Source organism: Nomascus leucogenys, chromosome 6 (genome assembly GCF_006542625.1).
Source record: "Nomascus leucogenys isolate Asia chromosome 6, Asia_NLE_v1, whole genome shotgun sequence".
In the NCBI taxonomy this organism is placed as follows: Eukaryota; Metazoa; Chordata; class Mammalia; order Primates; family Hylobatidae; genus Nomascus; species Nomascus leucogenys.
Window position 1 is genome coordinate 119,354,186 of NC_044386.1, and position 21,383 is coordinate 119,375,568.

A 21,383-nucleotide genomic window follows, 5' to 3' on the forward strand; every position below is an offset into this window, starting at 1 on the left:
TTGAGTTTAGAAGTTCTTTGTATATTTTAGATCAGTCTTATAAGTCTGTGAATATTTTCTCTCAGTCTGTGGCTTGTCTTCTCATTCTCTTGGCAGTGTCTTTTGCAGAGCAGAAGTTCTTAACTTCAGTGAAGTCCAGTTTATCAGTTCTTACATGGAGTATGGCTTTGGTGTTGTGTCTAGAAAGTCATCACCAAACCCAAGGTCGTCTAGATTTTCTCCTGTTTTCTTTAGGAGTTTTGTAGTTTTGCCTTTTGCATTTAGGCCTGTGATCCTGTGAAGGGTAAGATCTGTGTCTCGTTTCATCTTCCTGCATTTGGATGTCCAGTTGTTTGAGCCCCAAGGGTTGAAAAGCCTATCACTTCTCCGTGGGATTGCTTGTGTTGGTTGCCTGTGCTTTGAAAACTGTCCATATTGCTTCCCTGGGAATTTGACACTGTGGAATTTAAAGCTTTACTGGCTTCCCTTCCCCACCCACCCTTCCCCCCCAAAAAACCGCTCCCTTTTCTTCCCTCAGTCCCCTCGCCAGTGTTTTTCTTACCCTGTTTTTTGAAAGAAAACTTTCAGAATGGTGCCTTTGTGAGGTGGGTGTGAAGTGAGAGTCCCCCCTCCGACTTCATATGAACTGGAGATGGCAGACGTGGAGTCTTCAGCCTCACAGGGGTCATGCTGAAAACCCAGGGTCCAAACCTGTGGCATTTAACCCCCATCCCACTCAACACTGTGTAAATGACAGAAACACTGACAGTTCTGAGTGTAACGCATGACCCAAAGCTGGGTTGGGCACCCCGAGGCTTCTAGAGCAGTTGCTGTTCTTCGGAGGACTCGAGTGGTGGAGCTGGGCTGCGGGAGCCCTTGCCCCCCGCCCACAGCGCCACCACGCTGTCCCCACTCACCGGGCCTCCACTGTCCCAGCGCCACTTTAGTCTTTAGGTGGTGGGGGGTGGTTGGTTTTTTTTAAGTAAGACGTTGCTTCATTAAATGCTATACGTTAACACGGCGTTGAATGTCTTTATGTCGAATAACATTCTACAAAAAGTCAGGCGTAGATGAAAAAGTATCCTAGAAGGAAGAATCTGTAGGTCATATTAGGTCATATTTGACCCACAGATATACTTGGGCTTGTGTTTCTTTTTTCTCTCTTTTCCTTTTCTCTGTCCCTTTCCCTTTCTCTCTCACTTGAACTGGTTGCCAGCACTTCAGTTAGACTTGACACAGAACAGCAGGATTTCTAGCTTCCCTTTAAACCCGGCTGCACTGGGCCTGTGTGGCATGTCCTGGTCCCCCCAAGTTCCATCCCTTCTGGCTTACATCCACCTCGTCCCTGTAAGTTTGCTTTTAATTTTATTTTTGATTTAGTTTGTGCTTTGGCAGTCCCCTAGGCTAGAGCTTGTATCACATTCTCACATAGAGATATGTTGGGTCATGTGTGACGTTGGTGTGTGGTCCGTGTTGACTGGAGTGAGGAGGGTGCTGAGAGAAGCACAGGTGTGGAGGCCAGAGGGCCATACCTGGTACTTGGGTGAGCCAGGTTTTAGAAACGCCTTTGGAGGGAAGCCTGGTGGCTGCCTCGAGGCTGGTGCCGGCTGGGACGGTTAACGCCACGCTCGCCGGTTCTGTCTTGTGTTCATGCTTGTTTCTTCTTTGTACGTGACATTTGGGCTTTCACTGCCTGGTACAGCGCCTGTCACAGGAGTGATCAGTAAGTATTGAGTGCCGCGTGTGCACAGGACTTTATCCATTTAAAGATGGTTCTGCATGGATTCATCCTGCATAATGCTGCCACGTCTGCCACTTTATTTTTTTTTTGTTAAGGTGATGCCTGGTGCACTCAACTGATTGCCCCAGATCAGATGTTTGTGAAGGGAAGACATGGGAGTTTAGATAGTTTTCTGACTGCAGATAAGGGTCTCCTACCACAGTCTCTGCTGATTATTTAGACATGGAATGTTCACTTGCAAAATCTATTGTTTCAGTTTTATCACTTTACTTATAGTCTTATGCAGAAGCCTTAAATTACTATCAACAGCTTTTGTTTTACTTTGCTAAGCTTAATTCTCAATTATTTTGAAATGAGTCAGGCTTCTCTAAAAGGTGTTTAGATTTCAGAATTAGTCACTAACCATTCAGGAATCATTCATAATAATTCTCATTTTTTTTTAACCACTAAAGTCCCAGCTTAATTTCCATGACAATTTTAGTTTTTTGAATGGAGTCTTTAAAATACAAAAACGTAATCCTTGAACTTAATTAGATATTGGCAAAGCCTACACAAAACTAATTAGGAAAGACCTAGTAGGGACAGTAGGATAACCATATGTCCTGAGAGTCTGGGACAGGCCCAGTTTATGCTGGTGGTCTTGGCCTAATTATTAACAGACCCACTCTTTCATCTCAAAAGGTCCTGCTTGGGACAGTAAATTACCTGTAAAGCCTACCTAGAAGCATATGAGAATGTCATTTAAAAGTTTAAAAACTTGTGACTCTGGCTACCAGCAGTTACGGTCCCCTTACTTTCTTTGAACCACTTTTCAGGACAAAAGGGTGAGAAAACCACTTCTCTGTAATGAATTGAAACACTGCCTGAGTCCGAATGGGAAGTTGTTGCTCTGTAGCAGTGACGGTCTGTAGCTGAGGCTGAACTGTGTATGTGCTGAAGGACAGTCATGTAAACAGTTAACAGGAAGAATGAGGGCTTAATGAGAATGCTGGCTCTCCTTGCAGAGGACAAGAAGGACATTTGCTAATGAAGACTGTGGAAGGTATTTGTTAAGCAAAGATTAGATATGGGTAGTTGATGGTTATTCCCAGCTGGGCTAGAAGTTCCTGGGAATAGCGTGACCTTGGTATTAGCCCCTCTCAGATTTACTGGAGAATGACGCAGAGCCCTGAAACATCTCACAGGAAGGGAGATGGTTTTGCTGGAGTTGAAGGATATGGAGGCACTTTTTATAACAAAGATTAAGGGTTGTTTCATGGACAGTGGAAATTAAATGAAGTCATCAGTGCCACTAAAGCATCTTAAGGTTTCTTTACCGAGTTTTTTTTAAGCAAGGAATACTCTTGTGATTATTAAATTAACCTGTCTATATTGACTTGTGTTTTCTTCTGCAGTACTTCTAACTTTGTTTTATAATATTCTTCTAAGTGATCTGCCAAATTATAGATTATTGAAATACCTTATGATAATAAAATCCTCTTAAATTTTGAATTTGGTACTATTCAAAATATTCTGGAGGTTTTGTTTGTTTGTTTGTTTTCTTTTTTGAGATGGAGTCCTGCTCTGTCGCCCAGGCTGGAGTGCAGTAGTGCCATCTCGGCTCACTGCAGCCTCCGCTTCCCAGGTTCAAGCGATTCTCCCACCTCAGCCTCCCGAGTAGCTGCGACTACAGGCACACGCCACCACGCCTGGCTAATTTTGTAATTTTAGTAGAAACAGTGTTTCACCACATTGGCCAGGCTTGTCTCAAACTCCTGACCTCAAATGATCTGCCTGCCTCAGCCTCCCAAAGTGCTGGGATTACAGGCGGGAGCCACTGGCCCAGCCCAAAATATTCTTTATAACAAAAATGTCATTACATGTTTGTTATTCCTGGAGTTACTAAAATGAACTGTTAAGAATCTCATATTTTTAACTAATTTTATAGAAGAGTTGGAGATTAATTTTCACAGGATAGAAACAGTTAATAGGGATGTGTTATTACCCTTTCATGCTTCAAATATAGTTTTAGTCAATGAAGATACTGCTGCAGCTTCAGCCATATCAGGAGTAGGTGGGCAGAAGAATGTCAGAGCAGGGCTTTAGAGGATTTGTGGCTCGTTCTGACATGGTCACATAAGATCTTTGAATTCTTTACCTTCACAGATCCTCTGTCTAGTACAATGCAGTCACTTTTTTGTGGGTTTTTTTTTTTTTTTTTTTGACAGGGTCTCGCTCTGTCACCTAGGCTGGAGTGCAGTAGTGCGATCATGGCTCACTGCAGCCACAACCTCCCAGGCTCGTGATCCTCCCCCCTCAGCCTCCTGAGCAACTGGGACCACAGGCATGTACCACCACGTCTGGCTAATTTTTTAATTATTTGTAGAGATAGGATTTCACTATGTTGCCCAAGCTCATCTTGAATCCCTGGGCTCAAGCAGTCCTCCCGCCTCAGCCCCATAAAGCGCTGAGGTTACAAGCGTGAGCCACCTTGCCCAGCCCAGTCATTTTATAAATGAGAAAACTTGAGACTCGACTGATTCAAGTAGCTTGTCCAAGGTCTTACAGCTTTATTCTTGAAATTGTTATATTCTAAACTTTCTTCCAGAGAAATAGTAGCTTTATTTCTGTTACAGGAATATTGCAATTTAGTATGTGACTATACATTTTATTTATTTATTTTTTTGAGACAGGGTCTCACTTTGTCACCCAGGCTGGAGTGCAGTGGCACGATCTCGGCTCACTGCAACCTCCGCCTCCCAGACTCAAGTGATTCTCCCACCTCAGCCCCCTAAGTAGCTGGGACCTCAGGCATGTGCCACCACCCTTGGCTTTTTTTTTTTTTTTTTTTTTTTGGTAGAGACAAGGTTTCACCACGTTGCCCAGACTGGTCTGGAACTCCCAAGCTCAGTAATACACCCGTCTCGGCCTCCCGAATTGCTGGGATTACAGGCGTGAGCCACCATGCCTGGCCAGACTATACTACTTAAGGGTCAGGGACTTCAACAATTTCCTGTTGAATGCAGGAAATTGCCTGGAGCTCAGTAATTAAATGTTACCTGTGTCTTTCCTACTTAATGGCCTTCCAGTGGTGAGCAGTGACGTAGCCCATAATATGAGGGAAAGCAGGAAGATGGTTGGAGATGTAGGTGTTGAATGCTTAATGACCACCATTTCTCATTGATGTGCCTAGAGCAAAATGATTCAGTTTCATCTCACCCACAGCATGCCTCTTAAATAGGCATCCTCAAAGAAAAATGAAAGGTAGGAAGTAGGGAAAACCCAAATCACAGCAGAGAAACTAGCAACTTGGTGAAGTAAAAAAAAAACAAAAAACAAAAAAACAAAAATTTTGAGGAGAACATTGCAGGGGATTCCAAAGTTCAGTACAAATGGCCGCAGTGCCCCAGAGGCAAAGACTCCATCCAGAAGCACTGAGATCTCTTATGTGGTCACATGGGAGGGGCACCTGGGAAGGCGGGGAAGGGGATGGAGGGCATCCACACTCAGCAGGGGCTCGCCTGGGGGCCCCATGGCCCTGGAGCCTGGTGGGGCCGGTCAGGGCTTCTCGAGGTTTCCTTCCTGCTCCATTCAGAAATCACAGATGATGGATGAATTTCTCTCCTAACCTGGCTTTAATATCTCATTGACATTTTTGCTTTGCATTATACTTCACGTTTCCTGTTCTTAAAGAGCTCTAAAGACAGCATATTTGATTTCTGCCTCTCCGTCTCCCATTCCACACACTGAGGGTAACAAGAAAATGTTTCCCTGCCTCTACACCAAAGCCATTTATGACAAGGCTTTGTACAGAAGTTGGCTGAAGGGCACCACCTGAAGCCCATTTGGGCAGGTCTTGGTTAAGGTGGAGGTACTCGTCCTTACCTGTGACAGCGTGTCTGCTCACCTGTTGCTTAAACCCGCATCAGCCTCTTTTAGAAAGGGAGCTATTTCCTTGACGTCAGTTTAGATTTTTTTAGAGATCGTTACAGGTATGTGTTCCACGCAGTCTTTCAGGTAGGAACTTCTTTGTCTGAATTGTTTATATACCGTAGCAACATTAATAAATAATAAATTAATAAAAGTAAATCCTCTGGGACAGAGCAGGGGCCACCAGCCAGTCTGGGCATACACTTGGCTTTAAGCTCACTTTCTGTCAGGTGCTCCCTCCGCCAAGCATATGTGCATGCACACCACTCACACACACCTTTTTATCTTACAACAGATTTCTTTTTCATTAAAAAAAGAAAATGGCCAGGCTCGCTGGCTCACGTCTGTAATCCCAGGACTTTGGGAGGCCGAGGCAAGCAGATTGCTTGAAACCAGGAGTTCAAGACCAGCCTGGGCAACCTGGTGAAACCCCATCTCTACAAAAAAATACAAAAATTAGCTGTATGTGGTGGTGCACGCCTGTAGTTCCAGCTCCCTGGGAGGTGGAGGTTGCAGTGAGCTGAAATCACACCACTGCACTCCAGCCTGGGTGACAGAAGGAGACCCTGTCTCAAAAAAAAAAAAAAAATTATCTATCTATCTATCTATCTATCTATGTATATGTCACATTTATTTCAAACTTTTAGAGTTTAGCCAGAAGGTACTTACAGCAACTTTCACTGTAGTTAAAACCCTCAGCCTGTTTTACAGCTTCTACCAGCCTGTTTTCTCCATGTTTACCCCCTTAGCACACACACTCTGTGAAAGTAACAACCATAGGCAGCTTCTAAAACATTTTGTGAAATGGATTCCTGAAAATGTGTGGGGACTTGTTGTCCTAGTGTGTGTGTGAGAAGTAATCAGTCATGTAGAGGCCTCCCATGGGGGCCTGCCCTCCCTGTGTGGGGTATGGATGGCCAGGAATAAAGTGTGCAGTCATATTTGGTCTAGGGAGTAAAAAAAGGTGACCACTACATCATCTCCCCAGAGTAGTATATATTTTCTCTTTAAATATGCTACTGATTTTTGCATTTTAAAACACATCCTGGCCAGAGGAGCCCAGCCTTATCCTTGTATACTGTTTACCATGTATAAGATACCGTGTCTGTCCTCATCAGCTGTTTCCTTCTGTATTGATGTCATTCAACAATTTCTCCATACTTGCTCTGTTTAAAGGCCTCACTTGTTATGAATTCGATGTATCAAGCACTGAGCTGGACTCTGGAGTTGGAGGCAGTGAGCACCCCCACCCTCCCCCATTTGCACATGTTCCCGCAGCTGCTGCAGGTCTGTCCGTGTGGTACCTCCTTGCATGGTCATTCTGGCCCATGCGTCTAGTTTCCTGGATCCTGTCATCTTCTTTACGGCTTTCTTTCCTCGCTTTAGGGGAACATACCCTTCAGTAGCTTCCTGGGAAGGAATGAATGCAAGGTAAAATTGAGTCCCGAGTATCTGAGCATCTTTCACTCTTCTCACTTGATGGATAGTTTGGGAAGAGAATTCTACACTGAGAATAGTTTTCCACTCTTACTTTTGAAGGCATCATTCTTCAGCTTCCAGTGGTGTTATCTGTGTCTGGTGCCATTTCCATTTCTGATTATTTGTATATGCCCTTTTTCCTCCTCTGTGGAAATTTTTAGATTGCTTTTTCCTGTAGTTTTTATACTGAATACTTTTATACTGTACTTTTTATACTGGATACTTAGAGTTTAACCCAGGCAGCTGACTCCCTTAATTCTGGATCCATTTTTTTATATTGTTGTTTTCCCTCCTATGTGCTTTTTGTTCCTAGAATGAATACTTTTATCTCCTGTTGTCTGTTTTTTTTTTATCGTTATGATCTTCTAGGGATTTCTTCAGCTTTATGTTCAAACTCCTTTGTTTTGCTGTTTTGTGTTTGGTTTCAAGGGTTTTTTCCTCTGATTTTCATGTTTATTGTATTCTGTTTTGGTTGCATGGATGCACTGTCTTCCCTTTGACTATATTGTAGCTTTTTGTTTTTGTTATTGAGTTTTTCTTCTGTTCACTGCGTTGTTTCTGTTCCACCAAGGTTTTTGCTTTTGTTTTGTTTTGCTTTCATCATTCCCATTTGGAACCCTTTTTCAGCTGCCTGATGATCCTTGACTGTTGACTCTCATTTAAGAGTGAAGCATTGAGAAGCTGATGAGAAGCTGTGTAGCAGAGGCTTTTAAAACTAGTATCTTTGCTGTAATGATCCAGCTTTTTGGTTGATGTTTTTGTTGGCAGACTCTAGGTATCTATGGTACTGTTCAGTTAATCCAAAAGACTCTTCCGGTTTCCTGCTTCGGGTGGGGAGTGGGATAAGTTTTCTGGGAGGCAAGTGGGATATGAGGGCAGGGTCCTGCTCAAGTCCCCCAATTTCCATTTCCCCATTATCAGACTTGCACCTCACTACCTTGTGCTTGGGTATAATTTCTGGAAATGTATTTATCAAGGAAGTAAACCCAGAGGACTAAGATGCAGTATTTTCAGTCATAACTATACAACAACTGTAGTACATACTCTGCTCCTGTAGTGACTTCACAGCTACCTCCTGTTGCCATGGTGAGCTCAGGTGTTGCAAATATAGGCTTGAAATGCTGGGTGACACTACTCATCCCCACCTGAACAGTTCGTCTCTCCAGAAAATTGCATATTGCCGTAAAAAGCGATCTCTTGCAGTTATTGTATTTTTCATCAGGTTTAGTGCAATACTATGAACTTCGAATAACACCGTGGGACCCATATGAAGTACCACTAACCACACTGAAGTGGCTCCCAAGAAACAGAAAAGTCTTGACATTACAAGAAAAAGACGAATTGCTTGCTAGGTACTATAGATTGAGGTCTGCAGCTGCAATTGCCCATCCATTTCAGATACAGATGATTGATCTTGTAAACAGTGTAAACCCACAGTATTAATAAATACAGTGCTGTAAGTGTATTTACTCTTCCTTCCATGCCATTTTCTTAGTAACATTTTCTTTTCTCTAGCTTCCTTTATTGTAAGAATGCAGTATATAATTCACACATCATGCAAAAGATGTGTTGTTGTTATTGGTAAGACTTCCAGTCAACAGTAGGCTATTAGTAGTTAAGTTTTTTAGGAGTCAAAACTCATACATGGGTTTTTGACTACTGCATTTGGGAAGAGAGGAGAAAATCATGAGTTCCACCACTCCTGTTTAGCCGAAAGTCTCCAGCGTGTGTTCTAAGAATACCTCTGTGCTACTGTCTTGAAGCACTGCTGAGGGAGGAACAGAATTCTGCAAGCAGACCCACGGGGAAGCTGTGGCATGACCCAGTGGGGCTGGAGAGAGAAGGGTCAGAGATACATGGGGAGATGGGATTGGCAGCACGAGCTTCCTGCAGGGCAAAGAAGGAACAGCACATGCTTCAGACTGTTCCCACCTCAAGGTAGAAGACAGCTTGTAAGGCCACATTAATGTGCGTTTACACCCTTGGAAATGGAGAGACCTTCCACAAACAGTATTACGGTTCTTCATGTTCATTGTTAAGAATTTGGAAATTATGAGCAGATGAAATGGAAACAATATATACTTGAAACAAATATATATAGAATATCTGCCAGAGTCGTTATCTAGCTTTTTATCATATAGCAGACAGTCATGATTGTGCTAGCTCTCAGTTAGGTAGCATGTAGGTTTGTGGGTTCTCTGCCATGGTAGAGCCTTCCTTACCATGAGATACTCAGGTGGAGTCAGCGGTGGGGTCTGGTGGCCTGCACAGTTACTTAAGTCACGTTACAAAGGCTGGCCTTGGTGAAACAGGAAGCGTGGCTTCCTGGACCCTGGGAGCATCTTCTGAGGCACCATAGCAGGTCCTTGTAACTGCTGTGCCCCCAAATGCCCCAACAAGATTGTAAAATGACTATATTTGCTTCAAGGTTTTAGAGCCTGCAAGGAATCTTTCTAAACCTTTCTTTTTGAGTCCTCACATTACATTTGCCACCTTGTAGCCCTGCCGTTTGTACCCAAGAATCAGCCCAGCTAGAAAGTGAACAGTAAGGGTGCTTTGGGCAGGAAGTTCCTAAGGCTTCTTTTGTTGTGACCCACAGAAGAAGCAAAGTAAAAAGAGAGATACGTAACATGGTTCATCCAAGCCTTGTGGCAGGGCCTTTATCTTCATGTTGTTTGTATCTGGCCCGCCCATCAGGGCGTGAAGGAGTCCCTGCGCCATCGCTTACTGCCTTCTCTCAGCAAGCCCCAGGTTACTTCTTGGCTTCAGTTTATTTAAAACAAGAGTTTGAGATTTGCTTTCCTGTAGTCGACAGTAAAGCTGATAGTAGGTAGCAGAAAGGGCGTGTAAAATTCCATATAAAGTGTGCCCTGTGTGCTGCATGGGGTCAGAGTTGGAGTCCCTCCTCCTAGCCTAGGGAGGCCCTGCTTCCTGCCCCATAGAAAACCTGACCACCTTTTCTAATTAATTAGAAAAGTGTGCCGCAGTGTGGCAGCGAGTTCAGTGGTAAGTCCATGTGTGCACCTCCCGTGTGGGGAGCGTAAGCGGTGTGGGAGGGAAAGTTGGAAACAGCGGCGGCACTTTGGAGGACCTGTAATTCCGCTCTAATTCTTGCTCTAAGACCGGACTCACAGGTGCCCAGGAGGTAAGATGAGCGCTCATCAGACCTCAGCTCTGTGTGGGGCCTGGCAGGCATGCTGGTTCCCTGTTTTCTTTTTACCTTATGAGAGAAAGAAATAAGGTATAAAAGTGCCAATTTCTATTTCTCTACTATTACGGTAGCTGCAGTGGCTCAGGAAAAAGTCAGCATATGATTGTCCAGAGGCAAATAAACCAGTCAGCGAGAATTCGTATCATCCCTTACCAAGAGTTAGTATTTAACAATATGAACAAAAAACAACCATGAACTTGAAAGAAACAAGACTAATTTGCCAGATACTAACCTCAAATGCTTTCACTGCACATTTTTTGCAAACTATTATTCTACATTCCAACATGCTTTGTAAAAACGTTCATCTCCTTGCCCAGATGTACTGAGGCATTAGGCACGTTCCCTTCCTAACTTGAGGGAACCCATTTTGGCTGATGGCCCGTAAGCTTATGCTGTCCCAAAATCTGCGCCACGGGGCGGAGGCAGAGTTGGTGGAATGGTGAGTCCTGTGCGTCCTGCATGTTTCCCATCTGCCAGCATTTTCTGATTCCCCAGGCACCAAGCTCAGTGCTGGTGCCGGAGACCCCATGCTGAGCAGGCAGGACCTCTCCTGCCTCCACAGAAGCCCTGGGAGAGGGGCACCTTCCTCGTACACAGGGAGGCCAGCAGCGTGAAGAGGGTTTTCAGTGTGTGCTTGCTTCCAGAGACTTCACCGAGCCTTGCTTCATCCTACAGCATCCTCGCAGGGCCAGGCCTCCGTCTGCCTCTGATGAGCGTCCTCGCAGGGCCAGGCCGCCTCCTGCCTCTGCTTGGCTTTCCCTTAGCTCCCTGGAAGCAGGGCACTCCTTCGCTCAGGTTGTTTGCCTGGAGTTCTTCTGGCTTTCAGGAGGAAGTTTATTCCCATAGATAGAAGCCGCAGGGTCTGCTATTCAGGTCTTCAGCCAGGGACGCATGACTCTGTGGGTCCCTTTCACAGGCGTAGTGGGACGGGGGTGGCATTATCTCTCAGGCGTGCTCATGTGGTGCGCTGTGATCTCAATTTTATACGTTTTCATTATGGGACAACTTCTTCATAATTCTGTTTGCCTGTAAAAGTATATTGGCCAACTTTGGTTATTAACCGTTATTTCCTTAAGCAGTTTCTATCTGTGAATTCTTCTAACCACATTGGACTGCTGTTGATTGGGCCTTATCTAGGGCCTTTTGTGTGCTGTGGTCCATTCAGAAACATTTCTGGTATTTGCATTTTCTTTAGCATGTGCTGGCACTCAATCATACAATACTAAATTTGTGATCTCTTTTTTTCCCGTAACAGATGCAGCAGCTTTTTTATGAGAATTATGAACAGAACAAAAAGGGGTACATTAGAGATCTCCATAACAGTAAAATTCACCAAGCTATCACATTACACCCCAACAAAAACCCACCCTACCAGTACAGGCTCCACAGCTACATGCTGAGCCGCAAAATAGCCGAGCTCCGCCATCGCACAATACAGCTGCACCGCGAAATTGTCCTGATGAGCAAGTACAGCAACACAGAGATTCATAAAGAGGACCTCCAGCTGGGAATCCCTCCTTCCTTCATGAGGTTTCAGCCCCGCCAGCGAGAGGAGATTCTGGAATGGGAGTTTCTGACTGGAAAATACTTGTATTCGGCAGTTGACGGCCAGCCCCCTCGAAGAGGCATGGACTCCGCTCAGAGGGAAGCCTTGGACGACATTGTCATGCAGGTCATGGAGATGATCAATGCCAACGCCAAGACCAGAGGGCGCATCATTGACTTCAAGGAGATCCAGTACGGCTACCGCCGGGTGAACCCCATGTACGGGGCTGAGTACATCCTGGACCTGCTGCTTCTGTACAAAAAGCACAAAGGGAAGAAAATGACGGTCCCTGTGAGGAGGCACGCGTATTTACAGCAGACTTTCAGCAAGATCCAGTTTGTGGAGCACGAGGAGCTGGATGCACAGGAGTTGGCAAAGAGAATCAATCAGGAATCGGGATCCTTGTCCTTTCTCTCAAACTCCCTGAAGAAGCTTGTCCCCTTTCAGCTCCCTGGGTCCAAGAGTGAGCACAAAGAACCCAAAGATAAAAAGATAAACATACTGATTCCTCTGTCTGGGCGTTTCGACATGTTTGTGAGATTTATGGGAAACTTTGAGAAGACGTGTCTTATCCCCAATCAGAACGTCAAGCTGGTGGTTCTGCTTTTCAATTCTGACTCCAACCCTGACAAGGCCAAACAAGTTGAACTGATGAGAGATTACCGCATTAAGTACCCTAAAGCCGACATGCAGATTTTGCCTGTGTCTGGGGAGTTTTCAAGAGCTCTGGCCCTGGAAGTAGGATCTTCCCAGTTTAACAATGAATCTTTGCTCTTCTTCTGCGACGTCGACCTCGTGTTTACTACAGAATTCCTTCAGCGATGTCGAGCAAATACAGTTCTGGGCCAACAAATCTATTTTCCAATCATCTTCAGCCAGTATGACCCAAAGATCGTTTATAGTGGGAAAGTTCCCAGTGACAACCATTTTGCCTTTACTCAGAAAACTGGCTTCTGGAGAAACTATGGGTTTGGCATCACGTGTATTTATAAGGGAGATCTTGTCCGAGTGGGCGGCTTTGATGTTTCCATCCAAGGCTGGGGGCTGGAGGATGTGGACCTTTTCAACAAGGTTGTCCAGGCAGGTTTGAAGACGTTTAGGAGCCAAGAAGTAGGAGTAGTCCACGTCCACCATCCTGTCTTTTGTGATCCCAATCTCGACCCCAAACAGTACAAAATGTGCTTGGGGTCCAAAGCATCGACCTATGGGTCCACACAGCAGCTGGCTGAGATGTGGCTAGAAAAAAATGATCCAAGTTACAGTAAAAGCAGCAATAATAATGGCTCAGTGAGGACGGCCTAATGTCCAGCTTTGCTGGAAAAGACATTTTTAATTATCTAATTTATTTTTCAAAAATCTTTTGTATGATCAGTTTTTGAAGTCCGTATACAAGGATATATTTTACAAGTGGTTTTCTTACATAGGACTCCTTTAAGATTGAGCTTTTGAACAAGAATGTGATCAATGTTTGCCTTTGAACACATCTTCTTGCTGAACATTATGTAGCAGACCTGCTTAACTTTGACTTGAAATGTACCTGATGAACAAAACTTTTTTAAAAAAATGTTTTCTTTTGAGACCCTTTGCTCCAGTCCTATGGCAGAAAACATGAACATTCCTGCAAAGTATTATTGTAACAAAACACTGTAAATCTGGTAAATGTTCTGTTGTGATTGTTAACATTCCACAGATTCTACCTTTTGTGTGTGTTTTTTTTTTTTTTTTACAATTGTTTTAAAGCCATTTCATGTTCCAGTTGTAAGATAAGGAAATGTGATAATAGCTGTTTCATCGTCGTCTTCCGGAGAGCTTTCCAGAGTTGATCATTTCCCCTCAGTGGTACTCTGCTCAGCATGGCCACGTAGGTTTTTTGTTTGTTTTGTTTTGTTTTGTTTTTTGTTTTTTTGAGACGGAGTCTCGCTCTGTCACCCAGGCTGGAGTGCAGTGGCGCAGTCTTGGCTCACTTTAACCTCCACTTCCCTGCTTCAAGCAATTCCCCTGCCTTTGCCTCCTGAGTAGCTGGGATTACAGGCACACACCACCATGCCCGGCTAATTTTTTTGTATTTTTAGTAGAGACGGGGTTTCACCATGTTGTCCATAGTGGTCATGAACTCCTGACCTCAGGCAGTCCGCCCACCTGGGCCTCCCAAAGTGCTAGGGGTGGGCCACCAAGCCCAGCTGGCCACGTAGATTTTAACGCGAGGGGCGTGAAGAAAGCACAGTGAGATATGTGGCCGCTCTCGTGGTAGTTCATTCGGCCTAAATAGACCTGGCATTAAATTTCACGAAGGATTTGGCATTTTCTCTTCTTGACCCTTCTCTTTAAAGGGTAAAATATTAATGTTTAGAATGACAAAGATGAATTGTTACAATAAATCTGATGTACACAAACTGAAACACACACAACCCCCCCAATCAAAACATTGGGGAAAAATGTATTTGGTTTTGTTCCTTTCATCCTGTCTGTGTTGTGTGGGTGGAGATGGTTTTCATTCTTTCATTACTGTTTTGTTTTATCCTTTGTATCTGAAATACCTTTAATTTATTTAATATCTGTTGTTCAGAGCTCTGCCATTTCTTGAGTACCTGTTAGTTAGTATTATTTATGTGTATCAGGAGTGTGTTTAGTCTGTTTTATTTGCAGTAAACCTATCTCCAAAGATTTCCTTTTGGAAACGCTTTTTCCCCTCCTTAATTTTTATATTCCTTACTGTTTTACTAAATATTAAGTGTTCTTTGACAATTTTGGTGCTCATGTGTTTTGGGGACGAAAGTGAAATGAATCTGTCATTCATTATACCAGAAAGTTAGTTTTTTAAATTCTCAGATCAAATGTGCCTTAATAAAATTTTTTTTCATTTAGATTTCAAACGGTGATAGACTTGCCATTTTAATACACATCATTGGAGATCTGCGTATTTGTAAATAGCCTGATGCTCATTTGGAAAAATAAACCAGTGAACAATATTTTTCTATTGTACTTTTCAGAACCATTTTGTCTCATCATTTCTGTTTTAGCTGAAGAATTGTATTACATTTGGAGAGTAAAAAACTTAAACACAATTCATAAAGTTTTTCAAGTTATTTGAGGGAAATACTTCTGTGGACTGCAGTTTGGGAGTGAAACGAAACCCAGTTTCAAGTGCTTCCTTCCGTTTTTTCCTCAGATGAGCTCGTCCTTTGTTCCTCATCAACTCGCTGACTCCACATTCTTCAAAACAAAGATCTTCAAACCAGGCCCAGGCCCCATCTGGCTCCTGGATAGAAATGTCCTGTCCCAGGCCCCATAGAATCTGCATTTTAACAAGTACCCGGCATGGGGCTGTGACACAACTTGGGGTTCCAGGATCAATCTAGTTAGAGGATAAATCAACACAGTTGCAATATAACCCAAGAATCAAAAGAAGTGAGATCTTTGATGCCAAGGTAGAAGCGCGTGTGGACAAGCATTGCCCCCAGGATAGGTATATTTACAGTGTAATGACAGTTAAGTCCCAGCATAATGACACTGCACTCACAGAAAGAATGGCCGTAATTCAGCCTAATTGCCATTTACTCTGTGGAGTGTTCAGTTTTTTCTTGGAGAAAAAGCAGAGACATTTGTATTCTTCGGCAAGGAAGAGCATAATGTGCATCTTAATGACAAAGTAGTATGAATTCTTTCCTGTTTACCATAGTAACAAACTGGGGGGATTTGGGATGTGTGAGTGACACGTTTGAGTGTGCATCCAGCATTTCGGTGACCTTGGTTAAACCTGCCATTTCCTTCCCTGCTCCCACTCCTGATCAAGTGTGTCCCTCTTCCTGATAGCAGTGTTGGTGTTCATGGAAGTGCTGTCCCTCTTCCTGATAGCAGTGTTGGTGTTCATGGAAGTGCTGTCCCTCTTCCTGATAGCAGTGTTGGTGTTCATGGAAGTGCTGTCCCTCTTCCTGATAGCAGTGTTGGTGTTCGTGGAAGTGCTGCCTCCCTTCCAGGCTCGGTTTCCAGAAACGCGGTGGGAACCCTCCTCTAGCTCCCCGCCCTGGCAGTGGCGTGCCTGCATTCCGCGTACTGGCCTCCAGGTTCCACTCTCCTCTCGGTCACCTGGCTGTTCTTTTGCCCAGAGGGTAGACTCATCAGTTCCACTGGCACCTGGGCCCTCCTCAGCCTGGCTACTGTCCCCGCATCTGTCATCCCCCATTCCACAGGGCACCTCCTCCAGCCGCTGCGCCCCAGGTCATGGGGGCATCCATGTCTGTGGCCCTGGCACACACTTCCCTCCATCTGGACAAACTGACTCTTTCCCAGGACGCAGCTGAAACACCCCACTCTCCACTCCGCTACCACCCTGACCCTTCTGTGGGATGTGGCACAGCTGGACCTCCTTCTGTGCCCATGTGGCAGTATCTGTCTCACTAGAGCCCCTCAAGGAGGCCTGGGGCTCTTGTTCCTGCCAGTCCCCTGGCATATTGGGAACCACACTGCCCTACTCCCTCCAGCGCCCTCTCCACATGTGCCTCCTGCCAAAGGCATGCCCCCCCGCACTCTGCACTGAGTACTCCTGCCATTGCACAGGCTGAGACCTGCGGCCCCTACTGGGCCTGGAACTAATCCCTTCCCCCTGAATCTCTGGAAGCTTCCTACTTAACCCTTCCACTGTGGCTTCCTGCTTTGTGACTCCTGTGAACAGTGTGTTAAAATTCTAGTGTGTAATGTGGCTGAAGAAGGGGAGAAGGGCACAATCACAAAAGCATGAAGGGGAACCTCCGTCCTTCCTCCCAGCGCCAGCTCAGGACTTCCCACAAAGAGCCACCAAGTTTGTCCTGGCCAGGAAGGCAGAAGTGTATGTGTAGATGCATAGACAACATTTTTGAACTTTGCACACAAATGAGAGGGAATTCCCTCTCTCTTGAGCATGTGGACCCTGGCGGGGAGCCTCAGGGCAGAAGATGGACGTGGCTTCATGACCCAGTGAAGTGTGTGGGGAGGGGTTGCCAGTGGGATCCCGGCCTTGTGGTTGGATGCCAGGGGCCCTGCCTGGAGTGGAACCAGGAGAGCCTTATGGGGCAGACAGCACTGGCAGACCAGGGGAACCTGCAGCTTGCTTCCAGAAGGTGGGTCACCTTCCCTGCACTGCTGTTCTAGGCTGGGATGAGACCAGAGCATGGATGTGAGCCTAGCATCCCAAGGCCTTCTGTGGAGACGAGGCCATGTGTCACAAGGTCATGAGACAGTCCCTCCTGGCTGCAAAAGCAGGCAGGCCTCGGGAGCAAAGGTGGCGCGTTCCCTCCACTCCGGGGTGTGCGGGCCAGGGAGGGTGCTGGCAAACTTGCAGCTTGGGCCCTTCGACAGTTCAGATGATGGAAGGAACTCTGACCCTCGGATGTCTCATCTTACTCCTGCCCCAGCCCCAGCACGCCTTCATGGCCCTGCTGATAAGTTATTGAGGCCTATAGGCAGAGTATGTCTGAGCCCCTTCCTGCTATTTCACAAAGGCATCAAAGCCTAGGCCCTGACTGAGCCCAGAAGTGGACCCGGGTTTCTTTCCCCCAGCCCAGCAGGCTCAGAGCGCTCACTGGCCATCTACGTAGCAGTTGACCTGAGCAAAATGATTGTCATGTTTGCCTCCTTGCCATGTACTTGAAGGATCACCTAGAGGGCTGGGTGTTCCTGCAGCCACCTCCTTTCACTACTCGGTGTGTTCACCGAGTCAAGTGTACACGCTAGTGAGTTGCGGGCACCACACTCCATCTCGTAAGGATGACAGTTAGGTTATGGGAACCGGCGGCTTCCAGAGGCATTCTCCCTGCCCTTAGGGTCTAGTTTCTCAAGACCCATCCTCCAGGAAGGTGACACACCTGCCTACTGCACTGAGGAGCTCCTGCCCAGGCCCCAGGTGGCAAGGTTTCCTCTTGTGCCCTCATCACAGAGGAAGCCAAGGGCCAGCCCTCCCTGTGCCTGCACGGACGCCTGCCCTGGGGAATTAGGCTGCATTACTGCTCTATAACTTGCTGTAATCTCTGCTGCAAAAGAGCTTATGTGCTTCAGCTGGAGGGGGGGTGGTCTGTCAGCTCAAGTGGCTGCACAGGGCTGCTACCTGCCACGGTGGGTCCCACTGTGCTTGCTAAACCCTTGAAAGATGGCCCCTTCTGTTCTGCTTGAAATGAAAATGCTTGCACCAAATCTGCTTCATCTAACTTGTTATAAATGCAATGAAAATGTAAAGGTTACAATGCAGTGGATCAAGTTACAGTAACTCATTTTGAATGGCTTCCGGTAGAGAGCAGATGCCTCAGAGTTCGGTTTGGTTTTCTGCAGGGGTGTAGGGGTGAGGGAGGGGGTGTAGATTTTCACCGGAAACTATCGGCGTCAAACAGATTAGGGGCTGGCTTGTCATCAGTGCAGTTAAACCACTTAAATGTCTTTTGTCAGATATTTCTTAATATGTTTAATTTACCATTCATGATATTCCAGTTATGAGGGTCTTCATTTCTTACTAATACAGACAAAAGTGAAATGTTGTCCTTTAAAGAACATTCTAGCTACATTTCCTTTAAAACTGTAAGAGTAGTCAGTTATGCCTGACTGCTTTTTAATGAGAAAATATAATAAGAAATTGATCAAATCACTTAATAGCAAAGTGGTTGGGCAAGCTCTGGAAAATGCTTAAATGAAGCTGGCTTATCTGTAATGAATTTCTCTTCATCACAATTAAGTCGGCGATGCTCCCAGGCTGCTGCTGCCCCCTTCCCCTTGCCAACTTACCCCGACTCATCCCCTTGGCTCATGCCTCGCTCACTGCTCCACATGTGACCCTACTGGAGAAAAGAAATGCTTCTAGCCAAGCCTTAGAGCCACCTTCAGATTCATTCATTCTGAATTAAGTTTGGGTTGAGTTTTAGGCAAAAGCTCAGAAAGAGGAATTTCATTTATAGCCTCAAAAGCCCTGGGCACACCCCGAGGTCTGAAGCTAGAAACGAATCATTTCTAAAAGTGCACTTTCAAGTGATCCCATTAGTGTTACGAAGGAAGCGTTTTGGATATTGTTTTTTGTTTTTTTTTTTTTTGTTTGTTTGTTTTCTAGAGAGAGTCTCCCTCTGTCACCCAGGCTGGAGTGCAGTGGCGCAATCTCGGCTCACTGCAACCTCCACCTTCCAGGATCAGGCGATTCTCGTGCCTCAGCCTCCCAAGTAGCTGGGACCACAGGCATGTGCCATCACCACAGGTTGATTTTTCATATTTTTATGAAAATGAGACGGGGTTTCACTATGTTGAAACCCTCTACGGGGTAGAGACAGGGTTTCACTATGTCGGCTGGGCTGGTCTTGAACTCCTGGCCTCAAGTGATGGATCTGCCTCAGCCTCCCAAAGTGCTGGGATTACAGGCACGAGCCACCACACCCGGCCTGCAGTTTGGATTTTTGAATGGATTCTATTTCTTCCATGGTAAATAACAATGTAACTGCAGCAGAGGATATCCATATAGGGAAGTAGAGAAGGGAAAGGAAAGACCAGGCCCTTCCTCTGTACCACCCTGTTCCCACTCTGGCACGTTCCCGTCAGGGCCTGCGGTAGGTACCGTTTGATGTAAGGGTGCACCTACCATACAATTTGACATCTTGCTTTTTTTCCATCCATTTAAAACACATTGGTACTGTGAGACTGCCTGGGAAGGCTGCCTTCTCTCCTAGAATTGGGCGTTCCCCTCCTGCTGGCCATCTCCAGCGTCCCGTGGTTCCATCCTGAGTCACAGGATGCAGGGAGCATCTTTCCACATCACCCTTTTCGTACTTTGGATCATCCTCTTCCAGGGCTGAGGGACTTTGGGGCTTGGCCATTTCTGACATAACACTAAGTCGTCTGGCATTTTGTTTTATTTGGTCAACGTTGACATTTTATACCTACTAGCTAGTTCTAATAAAACCTTTTTAAAAATAAGCCTGAAAAGTGAAATGACCTTTAAGAAATGCTGTGAGAATATTGCACACAGCGTCTTGGATCCCTCATCCTGTGAGAATATTGCGCTCAGCGTCTTGGATCCCCCATCCTGTGAAGACGGCAACTCCACAGACCCAACTCTATGACTGCAAAGCTTGAGTCAGGACAAAGTGAGACAGATTTATTGATGACTCAGGGAGCGAGAAGAGGCGCGTTCCAGACAGAGGGCCTGTTCGGGAATGAGGTACACTCCACTGCCAGGAAGCTGGCGCTCATTCCAAGAGATGGGACAGGCAGGGGCGTGGAGTGGAAGTGGGTAGCCTGAGATAAGAGCAGCTCTTTCCAGACTTGGCGAGGCGGCGGAAGTGCTGGACGAGATGTGGACATGACCAGAGGCACCGGGCTTCCGTTTGGGCAGCCAGGAGTGATTTCCTAGTGGGAAAAGTATACACTTGCAAACAGATGGGAATACGTTTTGATATGCATAGATGGAATTACTGACCACCTTTACCTACGTTCTAGGCAAGTTTTGAAGATTGGTATTATATTTTATATAATGTGTAGAAAATATACATTGGTTATGATTTATCATCATGTGGTTTCTGTGCTACTTGGAAGGCACGGCACATTATTAGATCTGAAGATGATGTTTGGCTGCGGGTGGATGGAGTCCAGGGGCCTGGGGACGCTGTGAATGAGCACTTTTGTAGGAGTATGAGGTGATGAAGGGAAGACGCTGTGCATCTTGTGGCATAAAGGGCAGCACCAGTGAGCTGGGGGTTTCTGAGAGAGGGTCGTGGGCTCGAGGAGAGCAGTTGTTAACAACACGTGCCTTCCTGGCTTCCCCAACGCTAGAGCAGCCCACAGGTCTGAGGCGGCTCCCCACGCAGCCCCTGGGTAATGAGCAGTTAGGATAATGATTCATGGGCCTTCTTTAAAATTAGATTTGGGGATGGGTCTCTCTACCAAGAGGATGTGCCTTCCAGCAGGAACTCAGCAGCCCGGCTTCTCAAAGGCGGGTGTCAGCGCATTCACCATCTGGGCCGCATCCTCAGGAGGAGGTGACATACGTGTTCCATCAGCTCGGTGGGAGGGGAGGGCCCTGTGCAACCCCAGCTGGTTTCCCAGGGTCCACCAGCAGCTGCTGGGCGGCCTTGACTGCTCTGCCTGCCCAGAGGCCGGGTCTCTGCTGCCAGGCCGTCCCTGAAGGATGCTTGGTTTCCACGTCACACCTGATCTGGGGCCCTGGCTCAATGCCCTGTGGCATCATCTCACCGCCTTCTCCCCGAGCTGAGGGCTGGTGCAGTGGCCTTTCCCTCTGAGTCGCTGCTGTTGCAGCCAACCGCCCTGAGTGGCGCTGGGAGGTGAGTTTGTCACAGAATGGCTCCGTTTTGCCCCCGTGCCGTCCCTTTCCACCCACACAAGGGCCCTGTCCGCACGCGGCTCCACTTACCCGCCTTGCCTGGCCTTGTGGATCTGCCTTTCTTCTGCCTCCACAGCAGTCAGTTTCAAGTTAGAAGGAAAATATCCACAGGCCACAGGATTTGGGAGAAAATGTGATGCATATGGGCTTTTATAGGTTTGGGACTAAAACACTG

The 21,383-nt window shown here is 46.1% G+C and overlaps 2 protein-coding genes across 4 annotated transcripts in view; both read left to right on the forward strand.

Annotated features, from left to right (window-relative positions):
- LOC100602507 (chondroitin sulfate synthase 1) overlaps nt 1-21,383 on the forward strand; it is a 205,758-nt gene that overhangs the window by 59,584 nt on the left and 124,791 nt on the right. The window lies entirely within an intron of this gene.
- On the forward strand, nt 11,180-13,561 carry CHSY1 (chondroitin sulfate synthase 1). Its single transcript, XM_030815096.1, has one exon. The coding sequence runs from the start codon at nt 11,575-11,577 to the stop codon at nt 13,165-13,167; it is 1,593 nt and encodes a 530-aa protein (XP_030670956.1). The 5' UTR covers nt 11,180-11,574; the 3' UTR covers nt 13,168-13,561.